General features: G+C 39.2%; 2 protein-coding genes across 2 annotated transcripts in view; one reads left to right on the forward strand and one right to left on the reverse strand.

Annotated features, from left to right (window-relative positions):
- The window catches only part of LOC130993996 (replication factor A protein 1-like), a 28,823-nt gene extending 9,170 nt beyond the window's left edge, over positions 1–19,653 (forward strand). The window contains exon 11 of the mRNA XM_057919035.1: positions 19,567–19,653. Within this exon, the coding sequence (XP_057775018.1) occupies positions 19,567–19,653 (87 nt within the window). The remainder of the gene's footprint in view (positions 1–19,566) is intronic.
- Positions 19,654–19,927: 274 nt separating this feature from the next.
- On the reverse strand, positions 19,928–21,002 carry LOC130993997 (F-box protein CPR1-like). Its single transcript, XM_057919036.1, has one exon. It carries the CDS (start codon positions 20,942–20,944, stop codon positions 19,928–19,930), a length of 1,017 nt encoding a protein of 338 aa, XP_057775019.1. The 5' UTR covers positions 20,945–21,002.
- Between the last annotated feature and the right edge of the window lie 3,424 nt (positions 21,003–24,426).

Consider the following 24,426-nt stretch of genomic DNA (forward strand, 5'->3'; position numbering starts at 1 on the left):
GATCCGAACTACTGCTACTCCACCACCACTGATACCTACGATAGACGCAAGGTTTGAGGCTGCCATGGCAGATGTCGACAGGGTCATGGCCAACATGAGAGAGTTTCTAGATAGGGGCAAATACCCTATGCAGGAGGATGACGATACAGTACCGTATGGTACGATGAGGAGTACTCATCCCGAGCCCGTGCCAACTCCAGCTCCGATCAAGCCTCGTGCCACGGCCAGGATCAGCACCAGAGACGATCCGATCCGTGAGTTTGTGGACGATATCTTCCGCTCAGCCCAGATCATGCAGGAGACAGGCGAGGGCCAGGGAGAGACCCCGTTGCCCAGCTGGGAGCCGGGCGAAGATGAGGAGGAAGACCCCGAGGAGGATAAGGAGGAAGACCCCGAGGAGGATCCAGAAGAGGACCCCCTGGCGTCACCGAGGAGCAGTCGTACCGCGACTCAGAGTTCACAGATTTGATAGTTTTTAGCTTGTGGATGTACTCCGGAAACGATAATTCGTTCCAATGACTATGTTTTTATTTATGTTGTTTCTAGCTAAGCATTAGTACGGAAATGTTGGTCTCTAGGACATTCCGCGAATAAAAACCCTTTTGTGATTGCTTAACTAGTAAGCCGATACATCATAGGGAGTACTAGATAGACTTTACTTACATTTTGGGTTGACGATGTAAAAGCCCTCGATGAGGCAATATTCCATGATATATATATGACCCTAGCATGGGCTTTCTGCGACGATCTCGTATATGTTTTATGTTTCTCTACGGGTTCTTATTCTTCACGAGTCAGTTAAGAATGTAGTAACTTTGAATAATGTGACTCGTGTATGCAACAGATCCTGTTATATTTTTGGAGTTATGATAAGTTAAATTTGACAAACAGTTCTTTATTAATTGCCTTAGAGACTCCTGTATAGAATGCATTAAAAAGGGTGTTTGTAATTTGCAGAATGCCGCCTAAACGAGGTCGCCCCCCTAGGAGAAACGTTAACAATGATGGAAATCGCGATGAAATACCTGAAGGGCGGCGAAACGACAGGGAACCTACCCCACCCCCTCCACCCCCTGCTAGAAGGACTGAAGAACTGTTTCTTCGACAGAATCCGCCCACATTCACTGGGACAGGCGACCCAGCCGAGGCCGAAGCTTGGATACGCGCCTTGGAGCGTATCTTCACCTTCCTACACTGCACAGAAGAGGAGCGACTCTCGTGTATGTCTTTCCAACTAGCCGGATCGGCTGACTTTTGGTGGGAAGCCCGCCGAAAGACTCTGACTCCCGAACAATGGGCAGCATATACTTGGGAAGACTTTAAGACGGGATTATATGATAAGTATATTCCCAAGAGCTACAGAAAGAAGAAGGAGGCTGAGTTCTATAGCCTGAAACAAGGGAAGAAGACGGTGACAGAGTATGACAGAGAGTTCTGCGATCTATCACGTTATGCTCCACAACAGGTGGATACGGATGAGAAAATGGCGGAGAAATTTTGTGCCGGTCTGAGGCACGAGATTCGGATGACTCTAGCTAGTCATGGTGGACTCTCATACACCGAGTCTTTGAACAGAGCACTGGACATCGAAGCTGCGATGCCAGTAGAAAGGTTGGCTCCGCCACAGACCTCAGCGCCAGCCAACCCACCTGCACGCCCTCAGAACTTTAAAGGGAAGCGCAACTGGAACGACCATAGAGGAAATGAAAACCAGACTAACAAGAGGCCATGGCAAGGAAATGCGCCGTTGGGACAATATCAGCAACAAGGACAAGGGAAGCAACAGGGTCCTGCCCCGGCTGGAGGCAGCCAAAGACAAAATGAAGTTCCCCTTTGTCCAAAATGCCACAAACCACATCGTGGTGTCTGTAAGGCTGGAACCTGACAGTTGCTACACGTGTGGCCAGAAGGGCCACTACTCCTCACAATGCCCCAACAAACAGCAGGGCGCGGCAATCAGGGCCACTTATGCCCAAGCCCCTGCAAGCAGTTCAAGGGCAACACCAGCCCCGCCAACAACAGCCATACCAGCAGCAATACCAATACCAGCCCCGCCAACAACAGCCATACCAGCAGCAATACCAACACAAGCACCAACAGCGCCAACAGCAACAGAGGCGGCAGCAACCATTGCCGCAGCAGGCGAGAGCCTTTGCTCTCACCCAAAACCAGCCCGAGAAAAACCAAGGAAACCTGGCAGGTATGGGCAAGCTTAAAGGTTTTTCCATAATAATTCTGTTCGATACTGGTGCCTCGCATTCTTTTATATCTGCCCCTTGCATAGATACCGTAGAAATCGAATCAGAACGAGCTAAGTGTGCCTTAAGAATCACTACACCCTCAGGAGAAAGATCTACCACCACACATGTTTGCTCGAACGTAGAATTTGAAATAGGAGAACTTAAGATGGTAGCGAACAATCTTAATATTCTGCTCATGTGGGACGTAGATATGATCTTAGGAATGGACTGGCTAGCTGAGAATCACGCCACCATCCTTTGTAGTGAACGAAAAATTTCTCTTCGACCACCTGGAAAGGAACCGACGGAATTTCACGGCATAGGTATGAAGAAAAGAGTACCAGTGATATCCGCATTACAAGCCAGAAAAGAGATGATGAAGGAAGGAAGCACAGCTTATCTCGTCTACCTAAACGGGGAAGCTAGTGAAGACAAGAAGGTGGAAGATGTGGCAATAGTACGAGACTTTCCAGAAGTTTTTCCTGAAATATTGCCAGGACTACCTCCAGACAGGCAACTAGATTTCACCATTGATCTAGAACCTGGATCTGCCCCAGTATCAAAGGCACCGTACAGGATGGCCCCAAAGGAACTACAAGAATTAAAGGTGCAACTACAGGAACTCTTGGACTTGGGTTTCATCAGACCCAGTGTCTCGCCTTGGGGAGCGCCTGTACTCTTTGTCAAGAAGAAAGATGGAACCATGAGAATGTGCATTGATTATCGAGAGTTGAACAAACTGACGCTTAAAAACAAATACCCTCTCCCAAGGATAGATGATTTGTTCGATCAACTCAAAGGAGCCAGTGTATTCTCAAAAATAGATTTAAGGTCTGGGTATCATCAACTGAAGATCAGACCAGAGGATATATCTAAGACCGCTTTCCGCACAAGATATGGTCACTATGAATTCATTGTCATGCCATTTGGTCTAACCAATGCACCGGCAGTATTCATGGACCTCATGAATCGAGTTTTCCATCCATACTTAGACAAATTTGTCTTAGTGTTTATAGATGATATCCTCATCTATTCTAAGAATGACCAAGAGCATGAAAATCATTTAAGAATCATCCTGGAGACATTAAAGACGGAGAAGTTGTTCGCCAAATTCAGCAAGTGCGAATTTTGGTTGAAAGAAGTAATGTTTCTAGGGCACATCGTGTCAGCAGATGGAATCAAGGTGGACCCCGCCAAGGTGCAAGCAGTGCGCGAGTGGAAATCACCAACCACACCTAATGAAATCCGAAGTTTCTTAGGTTTGGCAGGATACTACCGGAGATTCATCGAAGGATTCTCTAAAATAGCGAGACCAATGACGCAATTACTTCGTAAGGGAATCAAGTACAAATGGGACGAAGAGTGTGAAGCCAGCTTCCAAGAGCTGAAGAAGAAATTGACAACTGCACCAGTGCTAGCAGTTCCAGAAGCCGATAAAGAATACGTGATCTTCACAGACGCGTCCAAAAATGGGCTAGGTTGTGTGTTGATGCAAGAAGGAAAGGTTATTGCCTACGCCTCGCGACAACTAAGGCCACATGAATTGAACTACCCCACTCATGATCTGGAACTGGCAGCAATTGTGCATGCTTTGAAAATTTGGAGACACCATCTATACGGAGTTAGATGTGAAATCTTCACTGATCACAAAAGTCTTAAGTATTTTTTCGAGCAGAAAGACTTGAACATGAGACAGAGAAGATGGCTCGAGCTCGTGAAGGATTACGATTGCGGTATCAACTACCACCCGGGAAAAGCTAATGTAGTAGCTGATGCTTTAAGTCGTAAAACTCAATCCGAGTTAGGACTTCTTCTCACTCAAGAGGACACGCTTGTAAGGGATTTTGACAAATTGAAGATTGAAGTGGTTCAGCCACCGGCAACGACAAGAGCAATTATTGCAACTCTAGTAGCCGTCCCAGACCTCAGAGAAAGGATTGTCAGTGCCCAGAGAACGGATGAGAGCTTGGAAAAAGTTCGTCTCAAGATCCGAACAGGCACGCCAAGAGGCTACCAAGAGGCAACGGATAACGCAGTTCTTTTTGAAGGAAGATTGTGTGTTCCCCATAACGAGGAACTCAGAAACGAGATCATGAGTGAAGCTCATGACACGCCCTATACCGCTCATCCCGGGAGTACCAAAATGTACCAAGATCTAAAACAGAAGTTTTGGTGGGACGGGATGAAACGAGATATAGCCTCGTTTGTAGAGCGTTGCCTTGCATGCCAGCAAGTGAAAGCTTTACATCAACGACCATATGGGAAATTACAGCCATTGGAAATTCCAGAATGGAAGTGGGAGCACATAGCGATGGATTTCGTGACGGGTCTACCCAAGACAAATAGGGGCAACACATCTATTTGGGTAATAGTAGACCGTCTCACAAAGAGCGCTCATTTTATACCGATTCCAATTACCCATGGATCGGAGAAACTAGCCCAACTATACATTCGTGAGATTGTACGGCTACATGGAATACCAATATCCATTACTTCAGATAGAGATTCAAAATTTACTTCTAGATTTTGGATCAGTTTGCAGAAAGAGTTGGGAACGAGATTAAACTTTAGCACCGCCTTTCACCCTCAAACAGATGGACAATCAGAAAGGACAATTCAGACCCTTGAAGATATGTTGAGGACAGTGGTGCTAGACCGAGGAGGAAGTTGGGAATCAGTGCTGCCGTTAATCGAATTCGCCTACAACAATAGTTACCAGGCAACCATTGATATGGCACCTTATGAGGCGCTGTATGGAAGGAAGTGTAGATCACCACTTTACTGGGATGAAGTGGGTGAAAGAAAAATCCTTGGGCCAGATGCAGTAAGCGAGATGATTGAGATCATCCGCCAGATTAGAGCAAGAATTAAAGAGGCCCAGGACAGACAGAAGTCTTATGCTGATACCCGACGAACTGAACTACAATTTCAGATTGGAGACAAGGTTTTCCTTAAAATATCACCCTCGAAAGGGATCGTTAGATTCGGTGTTAAGGGTAAGTTGAGACCCCGTTTTGTAGGACCTTATGAGATCCTTGAAAGAATAGGTCCCGTAGCGTATAGGTTGGCACTGCCACCTAGCTTTGGAAACGTCCACAATGTGTTCCACGTGTCACAGCTGAGACGGTACGTGTTTGACCCCAAACACGTGATTCACCAAGATGAAATGATTCTTAACCCAGACTTGACGTACGAGGAAAAACCTGAAGCCATTTTGGACCGAAAGGTGCAAGAGTTAAGGAATAAATCGATCGCGTCAGTCAAAATACTGTGGAGACACCATGGACCGGAAGAAGCAACGTGGGAACTTGAGGACCAGATGAAAGAAAAATACCCAGAACTTTTCACATAGGTATGCAAATTTCGGGACGAAATTTTTGTTAAGAGGGGTAGTATGTAACAACCCGCTCTTTTATTATATTTAAATCCAGTAATACGATAATTATTATTTCATCTTTCAGTAAATCAGGCCCAGTAATTATTAATGATTTAAATTCAGCTTATGACACTGAATTATTTTCTAATTGAAGCATGGTTATTATTTTATTTCTAAGCCAGTTAGCTTCGCGTAAATAAAACCGCGATAAAAATTATTGGATAAACCAATAATTATTCATTTCAGATTCATAAATGACTTAGCTAAGTCATGTTATTTATTAATCACAATAGAATTATTTTTCTATTTTTATTATTATTTCTTGAGTCGTGAATTTATTCCGGCTTATGAAGAATTAAATCTACGGATTTAATTTAGAATTATTTTAGCTAAGCACGGAAGCATGATATCGAGTAGTTTTATAAACACGCGATATTAACAAAACCCGGGAGTTGTTTTTATTTAAAAACGCAATACAATATTACAGATATAGAAATTCCAAGACAAGAATTATTGCTTCTGTTTATACTTCACTTTACAAACCCCTATTTTTCTATCTATCTACCAGTACTTAAAAAAAAAAAAAAAAGAATAGTGTATGTGTGAAGAAAATCTGCAGCTATCCCTTAAGCATGCTCAAGCATGCTCAGCCACCTATTGACATTTTTTTTTTGACTCCAGCTCCAGCAGCATATCTGCAAAATTTTCACACCCGAACACCTTCATTGGTTTCAGTTTGCAGCAAGCTAAATCTCAAGTATTCAACAGACAAATCTAATTTGTCAGCAGCAAATATAATCTCATTGAATTCTTCAACCACGCCTAAACTTAGCCGCACTATTCACCATATTTTTCACACTAGCAGCTTCAGTATTTACTCCCTATAAAAGGCATCCTCACTTACCTAAAATCCTTAGCAGCTGCAAAGAATTTTAGACGAAACAAGATCACCATATATAACTCAGCAACAACAACCAACAAACAAAACTTTCAAGGTATTCACTATCTCATTTGCACGCTTCGGTTTAATTAGGAATACAGAATGGTAGAGAACCTACATATGCATAAATGGACATAGCAAATATAGCAAACCATTCGTTTCTGTGATACATAATGAGCTATGATATGTTGTAAAAATAAGAATACAGAAAACCAAGTTTTCATTCCAAAATCAAGTCTTTATACAAAGTTGAATTTTCTGAAAATTATTCAAATTTACGAACCTATCGTGAGTGATAAAACGAGAGAGAAAGGATGGTGGATTGTCGGAGCTCTGCGACTCACGGCGACGGCGGCTCCGGGAGAGGTGGCTGCCGGGCTCTTGCTGCCAACAGCAGCGGCCGGCGGCGGCGCTCCTCCAGCGAGCCACTGACCACCGGACGAGCCTGCAGCAACTCCAGGCCGCGACTCTGGCGAAGCAGCTGCAGTCGGCGGCGACTCCGGGCAAGCCAACGGCGGCGGGAACTCCGAGCGAGACGAACGACTGAAGGCCAGATCCGTCGACCTCAGGCGAACAGCAGCAGCTCCAGGCGGCCGTGGCGTTGAACGGCGGCGGCGGATCTGCCGCGAGGATGAGGGAGCAGGCGGCGGCCCGGCGATGGCGGCACACCGCGGTGGTGGTGTCTGCTGCGCCTGGGTCCAGCGGCCGAGAGAGCGAGAGAGATAGAGGTTGAGGTGAGAAGGAGGAGGCGATGAGTGAAGGAGGCGTCGGAGCCGGCGATTCTCGCCGAGGTTAGAGCAGGCGGCGGCGGCAGATCTTGGAGGGAGAAGAGGCGGCTGGATCGAGCGAGAGAGAGAGATGATGAACAGTGTCCGATTCTTGAGAATTTAGAGAGATGATGAATAGTGTGTGAGTGTGTTGTGAGGATAGAGAGAGAGAGAGAATCGATAGTGTGAGGATAGAAAGAGAGAGAGAACCGATATTGTGAGAGAGAGAAGAGTGAATGTCGGTAGAGAGAGAGAGAGATAGAGAGGAGTGGGCCTTTCTCAATTGGGCCGGGTTTCAGCCGAGTTTGGGCCGGGTTTGAGCCGGGTTTGGGCCGAAAATTTTGGGCTTTCTTATTTGGGCCTATTTTAATTTAATTGTTTGGGCCTTATTCAAAGAAAAACATGATAGACTTAATTTATCTAATTAATTTGGGCTTATATCTATTTAAATTATTTGAGCTCTTAATTATTAATTTAAATTGAGCTTGATTAATTTAATTATATATTGACCTTTAAATTAATTATTTAAATGGAGTTCTTTATTTCAAGTATTTATAAAGGGATTATAAAATAAAATATTTTGAGTTAAACTCTCATTTAAATTAATTCTTTTCAAACGACTTATTAATATGGATTATTTGAAAAGGATTAAATTGTTTTATGTATGAGAAAGCATGATCTATGATGATATAATTTATCTATGTAATATTATAGGTTTTGTTTTTAAATGACGGAATATTTGACTTGATGACATAAATAGAACGAGTTATGATTAATGCGCAGGTTGATGTTCGAATAAATAGTTTCGAACCTAAATGATAGTCATGTGATAATGTTTTGAGTCTAAGGTTTTGACGAGATAAGATTAATATTAAAATTTACTAATTATTTTAAGGGTGATGATGGGCTCACTTATTGGGCTTCATGATTTTATTTTCTTGGGCCTCATTTGTTGGGCTCTAGAAATTAATTGATGTTGGGCCTAATATTATTAATGCACTGGGCTTCGAATTTATTCATTTGGGCTCAAATTAAATTCCTTTTGGGCCTTGATTATTTTTATTTTAATTGGGCCTTCATAATTATTCTATTAAGTTTAATTAGAGAAGATTTTAAGACTTACTAATTATTAATTAGTAAGTGAATTAGATTATTTTAAGATGAGTAGATTATTAAAGATTAATAATCCAACCTCATAAGACGAGCTTTAATTCCTTAAATAGGATTAGCATCTCATAATTTAATTAAAGGAATATGAGTCATGCATAATCATTTCACGCATCCTCATTTATTGAGATTTTTCGAGAATTAGAATCTTATTTTATTTTCTCGGATTAAAGGTCAAGCACCAGAGTTAGAGCTAAACCGTGAGTCTGCTATTCAGGTAGGCTTTCTACGTATAAACTAAAATTATATATTAGAATTGTTAAGACTTTATGCTTATGAATTTAAATGATATTGTCAATGCCTAAATGCTTTATGTTTTATTATTAATTGCCTATCTGATGTTAATCGAATTCGGATTCTGGATGGGACCGCAAATCCCTTCGGAATTAGTGTACACCTTGTGATCGTGAGTCATCTAGCGGGTTGGCCGATCATAGTGTCCGTAGAGGGAGGCCTCCCTCTCGGCACGAGTTACTGATATGGTAATTAATGATATAAAATACCTGCGCGGGTTATTGATGAAAGAAATGATATTATGTTTGGTAAATACGAGTCTTTAAAGGAAAACCCTCGTATTTTACTACTGTTGAAAGGCTTGACAATAAAATATTATGCATGTATGTAAATTTCGGCAAGTGTCCACTAAGTACTTCCTGTACTTAGCCCTGCATGTATTTATAAATGTGCAGGTTGAGCTGTGATCGAGGATGTAGTGTGCAAGCGGAGCTTCTGTCAATCTAGGATGAGTACCTCAGAGTAGAGTATATGTCTTCATACATATATTCAAATTATTATTCCGCTGCAAACACTGATTTTACTAAGACATTATGTTATCTGTCAAAACAATATGTACTATTTAATAATGTACTCAAACTCGTTGAGTACCCCTTTGAATAATATTATGTACGGTCCCCTTGTGGCCTTCATTGATATCTAGATATTTCGATTGATTTCTTTATATAAGTCAAATCATCAAGAAAACGAATATGCCCTTTCTAAATCCCGCTCCTAAATTCCCTCCCTTAGTCGCGATTTTCCCGAATTTGCTATCCTTAGCAAGTGCGGTCGTGACAATACTTGACGTTGGTGATGGTTCTGCTGGAACCATTCTTGGTGATGGAGAAGCTGATGTGAGAATATCAGATGATATTCTCATACAAAATGTTGAAAATCCTATTGCATCCATAGTACAAAATACTTATCCTGATCTATTGCATACATCGTCTACTCCAGAGTCTTTCAAAGATAGAGCTATATTGGCACCCACTAACGAAATGGTGGATTCAATAAATGATTTTACCATGTCTCTGATGTCTTCTGAAGAAAGAATATACCTTAGTTCGGATTCAGTATGCAAAGATGATGGACAAGTTGATATGGACGATGAAGTATTTTCAGTTGAATATCTTAACACCATCAAATGTTCGGGATTGCCAAGTCATGAAATCAAACTGAAGGAGGGGTGCATCATCATGCTTCTCAGAAATATCGATCCATCAAATGAGCTTTGTAATGGCACAAGGATGATAGTAACAAAGCTCGGGAACCGCGTGATTGAAGCAAAACTCATTTCAGGAAATAATGCAGGCAAAAAATTTGCTATTGCGAGAATGATAATGAGTCCATCAGATTTGACTAAGTTTCCCATAAGATTTCAAAGGAGACAATTCCCGTTGAATGTTTGTTTTGCTATGACGATAAATAAAAGTCAAGGTCAGTCACTATCAAACGTAGGTCTATACTTGCCAAAACCTGTATTCACTCATGGCCAGTTGTATGTTGCTATCTCACGAGTCACTAGCAAAAAAGGTCTCAAAATTTTGATATGTGACGAGAATGGCCAAACAACCAACACAACGACTAATGTGGTTTACGATGAAATTTTCGATAGATTTGTAGTAGCCCGCTCTTTTATTTATTTATTTATTTTATTAAGATCAGTGATTGCAATAATTGTTATATTGCATCTTCAGTTATGGTAAATCCAGTGTTTAGTTATCAACTAATTCAGCTCAGAAATCTGAATTTGATGCCATTGCGTGATATGATCGCAATTGAATTATTGAAGCATTCAATAATTTATCATCCAGTTTAATAACTGACTTAGCAAAGTTAAGTTATTAATTTATATGCGATAGAAATATTATTTCTATTATTTACTTGGAAGTCAGTGATCTAATTCCGAATTTAAGAACGAGTTAAATTAGATATTTAATTCGTAGAGAGTTATAACAAAGCGTCGTTATTTAGTAGAACCCAATATTAATTTTACAAATACTTGATTATTTAATCAAGGCAAGAGATTTTTATTAGTCACCTCAATTCTATTTACTTACAATCATCATTTCAACTTTCACACCCCCTACGCTCCTACACTATCAATAGAGTATACAAAATCAAGAAATAAAATATGGATAGTACACGCATAGCAGCCCCTTTTCTTTAACTCTGCTAAGGCCATACTCTTTTCCCTGCAAAAGTCACAATTTAATATTTGAAGCCATGCTAAGATACAACTAGGAGATCTTTCAGACGCACCCCTATGATGAATACTCCACTTTTCAAAGTCTCACATGGAATTCCACTATTAGTCAAAAAAATATGGCAGCCACTTTCATTTTTGTCAAAAGTTGCAGCAAAATTTCCACTTTTGCTGTAAATAGTTTTTCAAGTTTTGCGGGCTCACACCTCTTGATCTCTGCCTATAAATTGAGGGCTTCATAGTAGCCTGAAAATCACCAACTACGATTCCCCCTCCTTCCTTTATGCACCAAAAATCATAGAGAGTTTATTTCGGCTGCAATCTGGACCCTAAGAGGTAAGCTCAACTTAAACTTCTCCATTTTCTTCTTGAGTTCAGCCTGTAATGATTAAGCAAAATCCACAATTATGTTTCAGTTTATTCACTCCTGAATTCATTAGCACAGCAGCCAACCAAGCACAAAACACACAAGGTGATTGCTAATCTCATTTTACTCTAGTTCATGCTACATGATTCACACCAACAAGTATGCTTATGTTTTAGAAAGTCAGAATAAAAAAATTAAGATATATATGCATAATGGACTTAGCAAAGTCAAGTTTCAGTAATACAGATTTATCCATGTTATGTAGAATGTCGTATGCGTTTATGATTCCCACTGGACTCTAGAAATTAAATGCTAACACAGTAGCAACCCCACAACGCCATTAATCCCTTGCATATATAGTATATAGAACCAAGACTTCACGTAAATTTGAGAAGTGAACTTGAGTAGAAGGAAAAGGAAGTGGGACTAGATCGATGTACCGATGTACCTGTTCAGTCGAGCCGAGGAAATGACGGCGGCGATCCATCGCGCCGGAGAAGGGCCGCGACGGCGGTGATTCCAGAAATGGGGCTGGGGTGACATACAACGACTGTAAGTCGCCGGATTTACAGAACCACGGCGGCAGCAGTTTCAGGCGAGAAGCTTGCCTTGGTGCTCCACGATCTGTTAAGTCGAGAGTGAGAGAGACGACTAGAGATGGAGGAGAACGAACGGTGACCCACCGGAGTAGAGGCAGCGGCGGATCGAGACCCAAATCGAGAGAAGAATTTGGGCTCCTCTTCGTTTCCTTCAGCAAATTCAGAACGAGGAAGAACTCTAGTGGACGACGGCTAAGCTCCTACTGAATTGCAGAACTATGCCGGCGTCAGAGGGACGCGAGGATGATGGTGCTGCTCACCGGTCTCGCTGCGACGACTGCAGAATTTTGACAGCAGAAGGCCGCGACTTCGGGGAACAGCAGCAGTCGGCGGCGACTCTAGGAGAAGCAGCAGCCGCTCCAGACGGCGGCGATGGCTCCCAGTCGACGGTGCTCGCCGGAATCCAGTTGCAGCGGCGGCGGATTCTTCGGCTGGATACAGATCGAGAGAGAGAGAACCGAAGGGAGAGTCTGATTTAGGAGGGATTAGAGAGAGAAAGAGGATAAGGAGGAAGAGGCAGGTGCGGCCACGCCGGACCTAGGCACGGCGGCAGCCGACGCCGGTCAGAGCAGAGAAGGAGCTCGACTGATTCTGGGAGAAGGAGCTCTCGGTTGATAATTAAGAGAGAGAGAGAGTATTCTGCTTTAATAAAAAAAAAGGGGGAGAAAACCGATAATTGAGAGAGGAGAGAGAGAGAGATATCGCAGCCACGATTTGGAGGAAAAAGGGAAATTAGTTTGGGCTATTTCTTGGGCCGATTTTATTACGAGGCTAAGCAGCCGGACCAGAGTTAATCGGAGTAGGCTGATTCTTTTTCTGAATGAGAGCCCAGGCATATTTTAAGAAGAATGAATTGCGATGGTTTTTTTTTTTTATTTGGTCCAATTTCTTTTATTGGGTTGCCTTATATTGCTCCCAATTAATCATTAGGCTGCCTTATTATTTAGCCCAATTAAAGACTAGTCTAGATTAATCTATTAATTGGATTTAGCTAGTTCTAATTACGGATTAATTTAGAATGATGATTATTAATTAGTAAGTGGGTTAGCATACCCAAAGATGAGTGAATTAATTAAGATTATTAATATGATCTCATAAGCCGAGTTTATGTTATTAATTGATCCTATAGTGCAGGTTATTAATAGAAATTCTTGGATTATTATTTTAGAAATATAATTCCTGAATAAGAGAGTTATGCATAGTTAAATTACGCATTCTCATTAAATTGAGAATTTTTTTCTCGAGCAATGTCTTATTTTATATTCTCATTACTAAGGTCAAGCGCGAGAGTAAGGACTACTCAAGGAGTCACAGTACTTTAGAAAAGCTTTGCTATCAGGTGGGCAATTTCTTACGCGTAAGATAAAATGCTATTAAAGAACTATGCAAGTTTTATGCTTTATTATGCCTAAATGAGTTAAGCTTTATTATGCTTCACGCTAAATGATTTACGCTATGCTGTTTATACTATTTACGCCTATGTAATTTATGCTTTGTTACGCTTTAATAATTTACACTATGCTATTTACTTTATTATGCTTAAATGAGTTAAAACTTTATTTCTCTTTATTATCTACGCTTGTCACGCTTTAATAATATACGCTATGCTATTTACGCTTAATTACGACTTAAATTTTTATTATTTATTATTTATGCTTTGTTACGCTTTTAAGTGATTTACGCTTAAGTGAGTTACGCTTTGTTACGCGCCTATGTGGTTCACGCTTTGTTACGCTTTAATGCTTTACGCTTATTATTTAACGCCTATGTGAGTTACGCTTTAATGCTTTATGCTTATTATCTAATGCTTATGTGATGATGTTAACGAAATCGATTCCTGAGCGGATAGCTATCTTGTCAGGATATATATTTATATATGCAACGCGACCGTGAGTCAATGAGAGGGTTGGCCGGTCAAACGTCCGTTGAGGGAGGCCTCCCTCAACGGTACGATGCTAGCGTCTGTTGGGGGAGGCCTCCCTCAACAGTACGATGCCGTGTCCGCTGAGGGAGGCCTCCCTCACGGCGCGATGCCTGTGTTCGTTGAGGATCTTCCTCACGACACGATGCTTCTTAATAGGACTTTTGATGATGAGGAATGCACTTACGCTATTTATGAATTTGAAAATGATAGTATGCAAAGAACTTGAAAGAAGATTCATGTCGCTTATATGATGTTGTTTTTTGATGATAAAATGTTAAGCTTATAATTTAGTTTTTGGCAACTGCCCACTAAGTACTTTTGTACTTAGCCCTGCATATGTTTATGAATGTGCAGGTTGAGCTGTGATGAACGATGAAGTGTTGCTGAGTGGAGCTTTTGTCGAACTTAGAATAGGCTCAGAAAGGATATGTGTCTGCATACATGTATCTCAGTCTTGCCTTCCGCTGCAAACACTGATTATGTTTTAGTCAAGTCTATAATTATGTCAATTACTCTTTAAGAAATATTTAACGCTTACTCGGGTTCATCGAGTATCCTTTTTAACTATATGCGTCAATCTTTCAATGTCTTAAATTTTATTTCAAGAATTAATGCTAGATATAAATGTCTATAATCGAGTTGTAAATGAGTCAAATGTGCCCCTTTCTAACCCCGCTTCTTAAATCCCTTCCCTAGTCACGATTTCCCGGATTAGCTATCCTTAGTTAAGGCCGGTCGTGACAGAATGGTATCAGAGCCAGGTTATTTGCTCTGAGCCTAAGAATTTATTTTAGTCAAGCCTAGACTAGATCAATAGAGTGTCTAGAGTTCAATCGACAAAGCTCAACACTTCATCGCATCACACTCAACGAAGCAGAATGGTAAGCTCTTCCAAGTTTTGAATTGATGTTTGAAATCTTTTATAGCATTTGGCATGATCGAAAAGTGGGAATTAACGCGACATCAAAGTGTGTATCAGTCAATAGTTAAGTTATATTGTTATTGAGTGAAATGACCGACGCAAGCACGATTAAGTATGACTATGGTATGAATTCCCATGAACATAGAGCTATTAAGTTAGGTGATCACCTCTACGACAGAACATAGAAGAAAACGTAGAAGAAATTCAACTATATCTTTTGGTGACTGAAGTGATGGCAGTAAGACAAGTGATATGTATAGAATTTTTATAAGCTCGTGATTGGAAACATCATATTTTATACCGAGATACTTGAAATAATTTGCGATCAAGAAGTGTAGAAGATAAGGGACAAATTAGTTACCTTAAACATCTCGGAGTATACAAATTTCGGGACGAAATTTTTGTTAAGGGAGGTAGTATGTAGTAGCCCGCTCTTTTATTTATTTATTTTTTTTATTAAGATCAGTGATTGCAATAATTGTTATATTGCATCTTCAGTTATGGTAAATCCAGTGTTTAGTTATCAACTAATTCAGCTCAGAAATCTGAATTTGATGCCATTGCGTGATATGATCGCAATTGAATTATTGAAGCATTCAATAATTTATCATCCAGTTTAATAACTGACTTAGCAAAGTCAAGTTATTAATTTATATGCGATAGAAATATTATTTCTATTATTTACTTGGAAGTCAGTGATCTAATTCCGAATTTAAGAACGAGTTAAATTAGATATTTAATTCGTAGAGAGTTATAACAAAGCGTCGTTATTTAGTAGAACCCAATATTAATTTTACAAATACTTGATTATTTAATCAAGGCAAGAGATTTTTATTAGTCACCTCAATTCTATTTACTTACAATCATCATTTTAACTTTCACACCCCCTACGCTCCTACACTATCAATAGAGTATACAAAATCAAGAAATAAAATATGGATAGTACACGCATAGCAGCCCCTTTTCTTTAACTCTGCTAAGGCCATACTCTTTTCCCTGCAAAAGTCACAATTTAATATTTGAAGCCATGCTAAGATACAACTAGGAGATCTTTCAGACGCACCCTATGATGAGTACTCCACTTTTCAAAGTCTCACATGGAATTCCACTATTAGTCAAAAAAATATGGCAGCCACTTTCATTTTTGTCAAAAGTTGCAGCAAAATTTCCACTTTTGCTGTAAATAGTTTTTCAAGTTTTGCGGGCTCACACCTCTTGATCTCTGCCTATAAATTGAGGGCTTCATAGTAGCCTGAAAATCACCAACTACGATTCCCCCTCCTTCCTTTATGCACCAAAAATCATAGAGAGTTTATTTCGGCTGCAATCTGGACCCTAAGAGGTAAGCTCAACTTAAACTTCTCCATTTTCTTCTTGAGTTCAGCCTGTAATGATTAAGCAAAATCCACAATTATGTTTCAGTTTATTCACTCCTGAATTCATTAGCACAGCAGCCAACCAAGCACAAAACACACAAGGTGATTGCTAATCTCATTTTACTCTAGTTCATGCTACATGATTCACACCAACAAGTATGCTTATGTTTTAGAAAGTCAGAATAAAAAAATTAAGATATATATGCATAATGGACTTAGCAAAGTCAAGTTTCAGTAATACAGATTTATCCATGTTATGTAGAATGTCGTATGCGTTTATGATTCCCACTGGACTCTAGAAATTAAATGCTAACACAGTAGCAACCCCACAACGCCATTAATCCCTTGCATATATAGTATATAGAACCAAGACTTCACGTAAATTTGAGAAGTGAACTTGAGTAGAAGGAAAAGGAAGTGGGACTAGATCGATGTACCGATGTACCTGTTCAGTCGAGCCGAGGAAATGACGGCGGCGATCCATCGCGCCGGAGAAGGGTCGCGACGGCGGTGATTCCAGAAATGGGGCTGGGGTGACATACAACGACTGTAAGTCGCCGGATTTACAGAACCACGGCGGCAGCAGTTTCAGGCGAGAAGCTTGCCTTGGTGCTCCACGATCTGTTAAGTCGAGAGTGAGAGAGACGACTAGAGATGGAGGAGAACGAACGGTGACCCACCGGAGTAGAGGCAGCGGCGGATCGAGACCCAAATCGAGAGAAGAATTTGGGCTCCTCTTCGTTTCCTTCAGCAAATTCAGAACGAGGAAGAACTCTAGTGGACGACGGCTAAGCTCCTACTGAATTGCAGAACTATGCCGGCGTCAGAGGGACGCGAGGATGATGGTGCTGCTCACCGGTCTCGCTGCGACGACTGCAGAATTTTGACAGCAGAAGGCCGCGACTTCGGGGAACAGCAGCAGTCGGCGGCGACTCTAGGAGAAGCAGCAGCCGCTCCAGACGGCGGCGATGGCTCCCAGTCGACGGTGCTCGCCGGAATCCAGTTGCAGCGGCGGCGGATTCTTCGGCTGGATACAGATCGAGAGAGAGAGAACCGAAGGGAGAGTCTGATTTAGGAGGGATTAGAGAGAGAAAGAGGATAAGGAGGAAGAGGCAGGTGCGGCCACGCCGGACCTAGGCACGGCGGCAGCCGACGCCGGTCAGAGCAGAGAAGGAGCTCGACTGATTCTGGGAGAAGGAGCTCTCGGTTGATAATTAAGAGAGAGAGAGAGTATTCTGCTTTAATAAAAAAAAAGGGGGAGAAAACCGATAATTGAGAGAGGAGAGAGAGAGAGATATCGCAGCCACGATTTGGAGGAAAAAGGGAAATTAGTTTGGGCTATTTCTTGGGCCGATTTTATTACGAGGCTAAGCAGCCGGACCAGAGTTAATCGGAGTAGGCTGATTCTTTTTCTGAATGAGAGCCCAGGCATATTTTAAGAAGAATGAATTGCGATGGTTTTTTTTTTTATTTGGTCCAATTTCTTTTATTGGGTTGCCTTATATTGCTCCCAATTAATCATTAGGCTGCCTTATTATTTAGCCCAATTAAAGACTAGTCTAGATTAATCTATTAATTGGATTTAGCTAGTTCTAATTACGGATTAATTTAGAATGATGATTATTAATTAGTAAGTGGGTTAGCATACCCAAAGATGAGTGAATTAATTAAGATTATTAATATGATCTCATAAGCCGAGTTTATGTTATTAATTGATCCTATAGTGCAGGTTATTAATAGAAATTCTTGGATTATTATTTTAGAAATATAATTCCTGAATAAGAGAGTTATGCATAGTTAAATTACGCATTCTCATTAAATTGAGAATTTTTTCTCGAGCAATGTCTTATTTTATATTCTCATTACTAAGGTCAAGCGCGAGAGTAAGGACTACTCAAGGAGTCACAGTACTTTAGAAAAGCTTTGCTATCAGGTGGGCAATTTCTTACGCGTAAGATAAAATGCTATTAAAGAACTATGCAAGTTTTATGCTTTATTATGCCTAAATGAGTTAAGCTTTATTATGCTTCACGCTAAATGATTTACGCTATGCTGTTTATACTATTTACGCCTATGTAATTTATGCTTTGTTACGCTTTAATAATTTACACTATGCTATTTACTTTATTATGCTTAAATGAGTTAAAACTTTATTTCTCTTTATTATCTACGCTTGTCACGCTTTAATAATATACGCTATGCTATTTACGCTTAATTACGACTTAAATTTTTATTATTTATTATTTATGCTTTGTTACGCTTTTAAGTGATTTACGCTTAAGTGAGTTACGCTTTGTTACGCGCCTATGTGGTTCACGCTTTGTTACGCTTTAATGCTTTACGCTTATTATTTAACGCCTATGTGAGTTACGCTTTAATGCTTTATGCTTATTATCTAATGCTTATGTGATGATGTTAACGAAATCGATTCCTGAGCGGATAGCTATCTTGTCAGGATATATATTTATATATGCAACGCGACCGTGAGTCAATGAGAGGGTTGGCCGGTCAAACGTCCGTTGAGGGAGGCCTCCCTCAACGGTACGATGCTAGCGTCTGTTGGGGGAGGCCTCCCTCAACAGTACGATGCCGTGTCCGCTGAGGGAGGCCTCCCTCACGGCGCGATGCCTGTGTTCGTTGAGGATCTTCCTCACGACACGATGCTTCTTAATAGGACTTTTGATGATGAGGAATGCACTTACGCTATTTATGAATTTGAAAATGATAGTATGCAAAGAACTTGAAAGAAGATTCATGTCGCTTATATGATGTTGTTTTTTGATGATAAAATGTTAAGCTTATAATTTAGTTTTTGGCAACTGCCCACTAAGTACTTTTGTACTTAGCCCTGCATATGTTTATGAATGTGCAGGTTGAGCTGTGATGAACGATGAAGTGTTGCTGAGTGGAGCTTTTGTCGAACTTAGAATAGGCTCAGAAAGGATATGTGTCTGCATACATGTATCTCAGTCTTGCCTTCCGCTGCAAACACTGATTATGTTTTAGTCAAGTCTATAATTATGTCAATTACTCTTTAAGAAATATTTAACGCTTACTCGGGTTCATCGAGTATCCTTTTTAACTATATGCGTCAATCTTTCAATGTCTTAAATTTTATTTCAAGAATTAATGCTAGATATAAATGTCTATAATCGAGTTGTAAATGAGTCAAATGTGCCCCTTTCTAACCCCGCTTCTTAAATCCCTTCCCTAGTCACGATTTCCCGGATTAGCTATCCTTAGTTAAGGCCGGTCGTGACAAGATTGTAAGGTAAGTATTATATATTTTCGGTAATCAACATCATATTTTATAATTCGTATAAAAATCTCTTATTTTGTCTTCCAAAATTTATGAGCAAGTTATGTATTATTTTATTTATGTTGAAATTTTATGATATAATTTCAGGAATTGTCATTGTCTTGCTTCAACTCGGAAATGTTTGGAGAGAGCACCAAGAAGTTTCGAGTTATTTTTTACCATGCAGACTCTTAACACGGACATGTACTTGATTATTTATTGGAAATAAACAAGAACTTTGTTCTATACTTTTTAGTTGTTTATGTTTAAATCTAGATTACTATATTTTAAATATTATTATTGCATAAAATATTATTTAAGAAATAATTAATGTATTAAAATTTAAAAATTATCACCTAAAATGATAGCCCGTCGAATTTCAACGGGTTACTCACTAGTAAATCATAACAATATAACATAACTATAACTAATAATTAACCTAAAGCAGAGCATTAACTAATAAATTAAGCTAAAGCAGAGCATCTGGCGATACGAGGCTCTCCAGAAAGCTAACCATTTGACACTCCAAAATGTGCGGCATGTAGATATTGTAATACCGCTTCTCCGCCACATGAAAACCCGCAACCATTTTGGCGCCAAGACGGACCAGGATCCGCCCCGGCTTCAAGAAACACAGCGGCTGGAAGTAGACGAAAGCCTCTAAGCTGCTCACGCAATCCGTCGCGATCTTGATCCTCGTCCACGACTTTGCCCTGCCGTGCTCCTCTAGTATCCAGATGCTCGAGGCCCCGTCGGAGGAGGAGTAGTAGAACACCACGAGCTTACCGTCCAAGGCTCCAATGTCGAAAAACGGCGGCACTCTGCCTCCAAAATCCGGCAGCTGGATAGAGCGGTAGCTGTCGTCTTCGAGATCGAGCAGAGCAACTCTGTGATGATGAACGCCGCCATCCCACACCGACACGATCCAATGCAGACACCCCGCAGCGAACACGCCGGGGCGGCTGAGCGGGTAGTCGTACGGGAAGTCCCCCACCACCCTCCATGCCTCGCTGTTTCTCGAATAAATCTTCACCTCTGTTGAAAAATCCACATCTCCGAACATGGAGATCCTCACCAGTTGGTAATCGTCAGAGGCAGCGCGGTGGCCGAGGCCGAAGAATACAGAGGCCCACGTGGAGGCGCCTGTTGGGAATTCGACCGGCGAATTGGGGATTTTTCTAGCTTTTCTGGAGCATGGGTTGAATAGAAAGAGATCGTCGGCCAGGGCGATGCAGAACAAGCCGTTGCAGTAAGCTAGGACGCTTAATGCAACGTCGTCGTCGTCGTCGGATTGCATTAATTTGCCGGTGCTGGCTTCGTATGCCAAAGTAGTGTCGCAACCGCTCAAGTAGGTGAAATTGATGCGGTTGCCATCCATGGATCGTTGGAGGTGAAGCTTTGAGAAGCGAGATTCCGAGATGAGATTGTTCCATGATTTGCATACACTTTTGAATCTCATAAGGGATTTCACAGGCAACCTCGACATGATTTCTTCCAGAATTTCTTCCTGTATGTATGGAAATTGTGTCTGTGTCGTTGTTGGCCTTTGTTTCTTCTTCATTGATGCTGTAGGAGACAACCAATTTAGAAGCTACAAGAGTTTGGAATAGAATAGTAAGTTAGAAGCCAAAAGAGTTTGAAATCGAATAATAGTACAAGTACAAACATGCATGAAAGAGATAACTACTTTTTTGTACTCACTTCACAAACATCTTCTGTAACATACTAAAATCAGAAAAATCTTCTTGTAAATTGTACTCCTAGTATATTTTAGAACGATTGTAAAACTATCAAACACAATGAATAAATTTGAAAACAAAAGAAAGCCAAGAAAGTTAAAATCACACGTCTGTATATGGATTTATTTATCTTAAGACTCGAGATTTACTCCTAAATTAAACCAAATAGGGAAAACATATTCCTAACATAATTGAAAGACTAACAAGCAAAAATTAGTTTAATTAACAAATACATAATTCTTGGATGCTGTAAAAAGGTGGTTTAAGGGTCTAATGTTGAAATTTCTTAACATGTATATTTGTTCATAAATTACCATCAGTGGAAATATTGAACCAACTTTGTAATTTCCCAATAAACCTCCGCTTGAGAAAAGAAAATCTCAACAACGATCTGAGAGACTGCATTGTTTTATACTCCTATATTATAATTATAATCAAAGGCAACTAGTCCTAATAAATAACTGAACAAGATGAACATATTCAAATTTGGATGCAAATTCTCTCAAAGAAAATTACTCCCTGTAGGACTGCTAACAATCTTCCAAATTATGTGTATCCTTTCCTGCAACTGATCAACTTCGAAAATCATTCGCAACTTTGCAGAATTTTCACCGATTATGTGATCATGTGCAGTAGTTCAAGCATAGGTAAAGACATACTCAAATATAGATACAACCAGTCCTTCCTATATATACAAGGTTTCCTTTCCTAGAGCAAATAGATTTAAGATGCTAGCTACTTTCCTTCATTATAATTTGAGAGCATTTTTTAAATGAGTACTGCTAAACGCACATAATATGTGCGCACATAATTGGACTTTTTGGTCATTTTACATATTTTCAAACCTTAAAAAAATAATTTTATTTATTTGAATTTACGTTTTACATAATTATCCATGATAACTTCTTTTTTTTATCAGAAAAAAATGGAATTAATTAAAAAAACAAGAGTTTTGGTACCAGAGGCACCCATCAATTACACGAGAAAGGATGAGACGTCTTTAGAACACCAGAGCATGAAATTTGTCTCCTTATCAAAAAGGTTGAAGATCTTATTCCAACTCCACATCCGTGCTTTGATTTCTCCACATAACTTCTTGACGTCCCAATTCTTGCATTCGAATCTGCTCTCGTTCCTTCCTTTCCATATGAGCCAAGTGGTGCAAGCCCAGAGTGCCGATAAGAACCTCTTACTCTTCTTTTCTTTTCCCATCTGTGTGAAGACATTGAAGTGGCCTTCAATGCTATTAGGCCGTGCCAAAAGAAAACCAGTCCACCTCTGAATCTCACTATAATGGAAAAGATTACCCATAATCTTTCCATAATAATTAAAGGGAAAAATTATCCATGATAACTATAAAGGAAAAGATTACCCATAATCTTTCCATAATAATTAAAAACCTTATTTCCTTCAATTATGAATTATATCAATCAGTCCCACAAATTGTTTAACTATCCTATTATCAAACTCCACCATTCATCGTGATTATATAAGCTAAGATAGAAGCACTATCAATCTATAAGCACATTCATTTGCTGCAGCTTTTTTTATATATATGTTCATTGTTTTAACTAGCATAACTTGTTTGATTATCATATCGTTATCAAATTAACTCCATCATCATAAAAACTCCACTCTCATAAATTTGGGGTTTTCGATTTTCTTATTTATTATTTTATTTCTTATTTTTTATATTAATTATATATTTATATATTTTTATAAGATATCAATTTTATTGTTTTTATTTGCGTATTTTTTATTATAATAACTATTATGCCATTAAGAAGAATGCGATTAATCCATTTTAGGACTCTTTAGTTTTTTTTTAAATTGCAAAAGTAGATTTTGTATTAATATTAATTTATAGATGAATAATCAGCTACATATTTAAAGTATATAATTTTTGGAATAAGTTAACAAAAAAATCATAGCGAATTCGGGAAGTAGAAATAAAAATAAAACTGAATGACTATATGAGCACATTGATCAACAACTCAATAGAAATATAATATACAATAATATATTACTCCTGCCGTCCTTGAAATAAGTTCCTCTTTGGGGACGGCACGGATTTTAAGGAAAAGTGATAAAGTGTATTGATAGTGAAGAAAAATATGTTATACTCCCTCCGTCCACAAAATGAGTACCCATTTGTGGACGGCACGGGTTTTAAGAAATGTATGGAGTGTAGTGTGAATAGTTTAAGGGTCCCACTTTTTGAGTGTATTAATTAAAGAGATGTGTGGGGTACACTTGCCAAAAAGGGAAATGGGTACTCATTTCGTGAACGGACGAAAAATGAAATATGGGTACTCATTTCGTGGACGGAGGGAGTAATTAGTATTGGGAATTGTGAAAATGTGAAAAAGTGTTATAATTAGTATTTGGAGTGGTGAAAAAGTGAAAAATAAGAATAAATAAAGTATTATTAGTGGTGGGGTAATTATCCAAAAATTCAAAGAAAGAAAGAAGAACTTATTTGGGGGACGTCCCAGAAAGGAAAAAGATGAACTTATTTGAGGGACGGAGGGAGTATAATAAATTAGTGAAGTCAAAATAATAAAAATAAATGAGTAAAATTCTAAAATAATGTCATACTTTGAGCACATCAATCGATTGCTCAATGGAATTATAATATAGAACATTATATTATAATTATGATAAATTCGATTAAATAGGACATTATATATAATAAATTAGTGAATTTAAAATATAAAATATAAAATATGAAAGTATTATTATAATAGATCAAATGATAACACACGCTAGCTAATTTCTTTGATTATTTTATAAAGGTATATGTTAACGAAAAAATCATAGCAAATTAGGGAAAAAGAAATAAAAATTGGAAAATAAAAATGAATGACTATAATTATTTTGGAATAATGTCATTCGTTGTCACATGGATCGACAATTCAATACAAATATACTATAAGAAAAAATATATTATAATAAATTAGTGAACTCGAAATAATAAAAGCAAAAATAAATAGTAACATTGTGAAAATAAATCATACGTTAAGCACATCGATCGGTTGCTCAATGAAATTATATAATAGGACATTATTAATTAGTGAATATGAAATAAAAAAATATAAAATAGGAAGGAATTATTATAATTGTTCGAATGATAGATGACGTAAGCTACTTTCTTTGATTATTTCATAAAGGGAACTTGAAATAAAAAATATAACATAGGAAGGAATTATTTTAATGGTTCGAATGATAA

The sequence above is a fragment of the Salvia miltiorrhiza genome, chromosome 7 (genome assembly GCF_028751815.1).
Source record: "Salvia miltiorrhiza cultivar Shanhuang (shh) chromosome 7, IMPLAD_Smil_shh, whole genome shotgun sequence".
NCBI lineage: Eukaryota > Viridiplantae > Streptophyta > Magnoliopsida > Lamiales > Lamiaceae > Salvia > Salvia miltiorrhiza.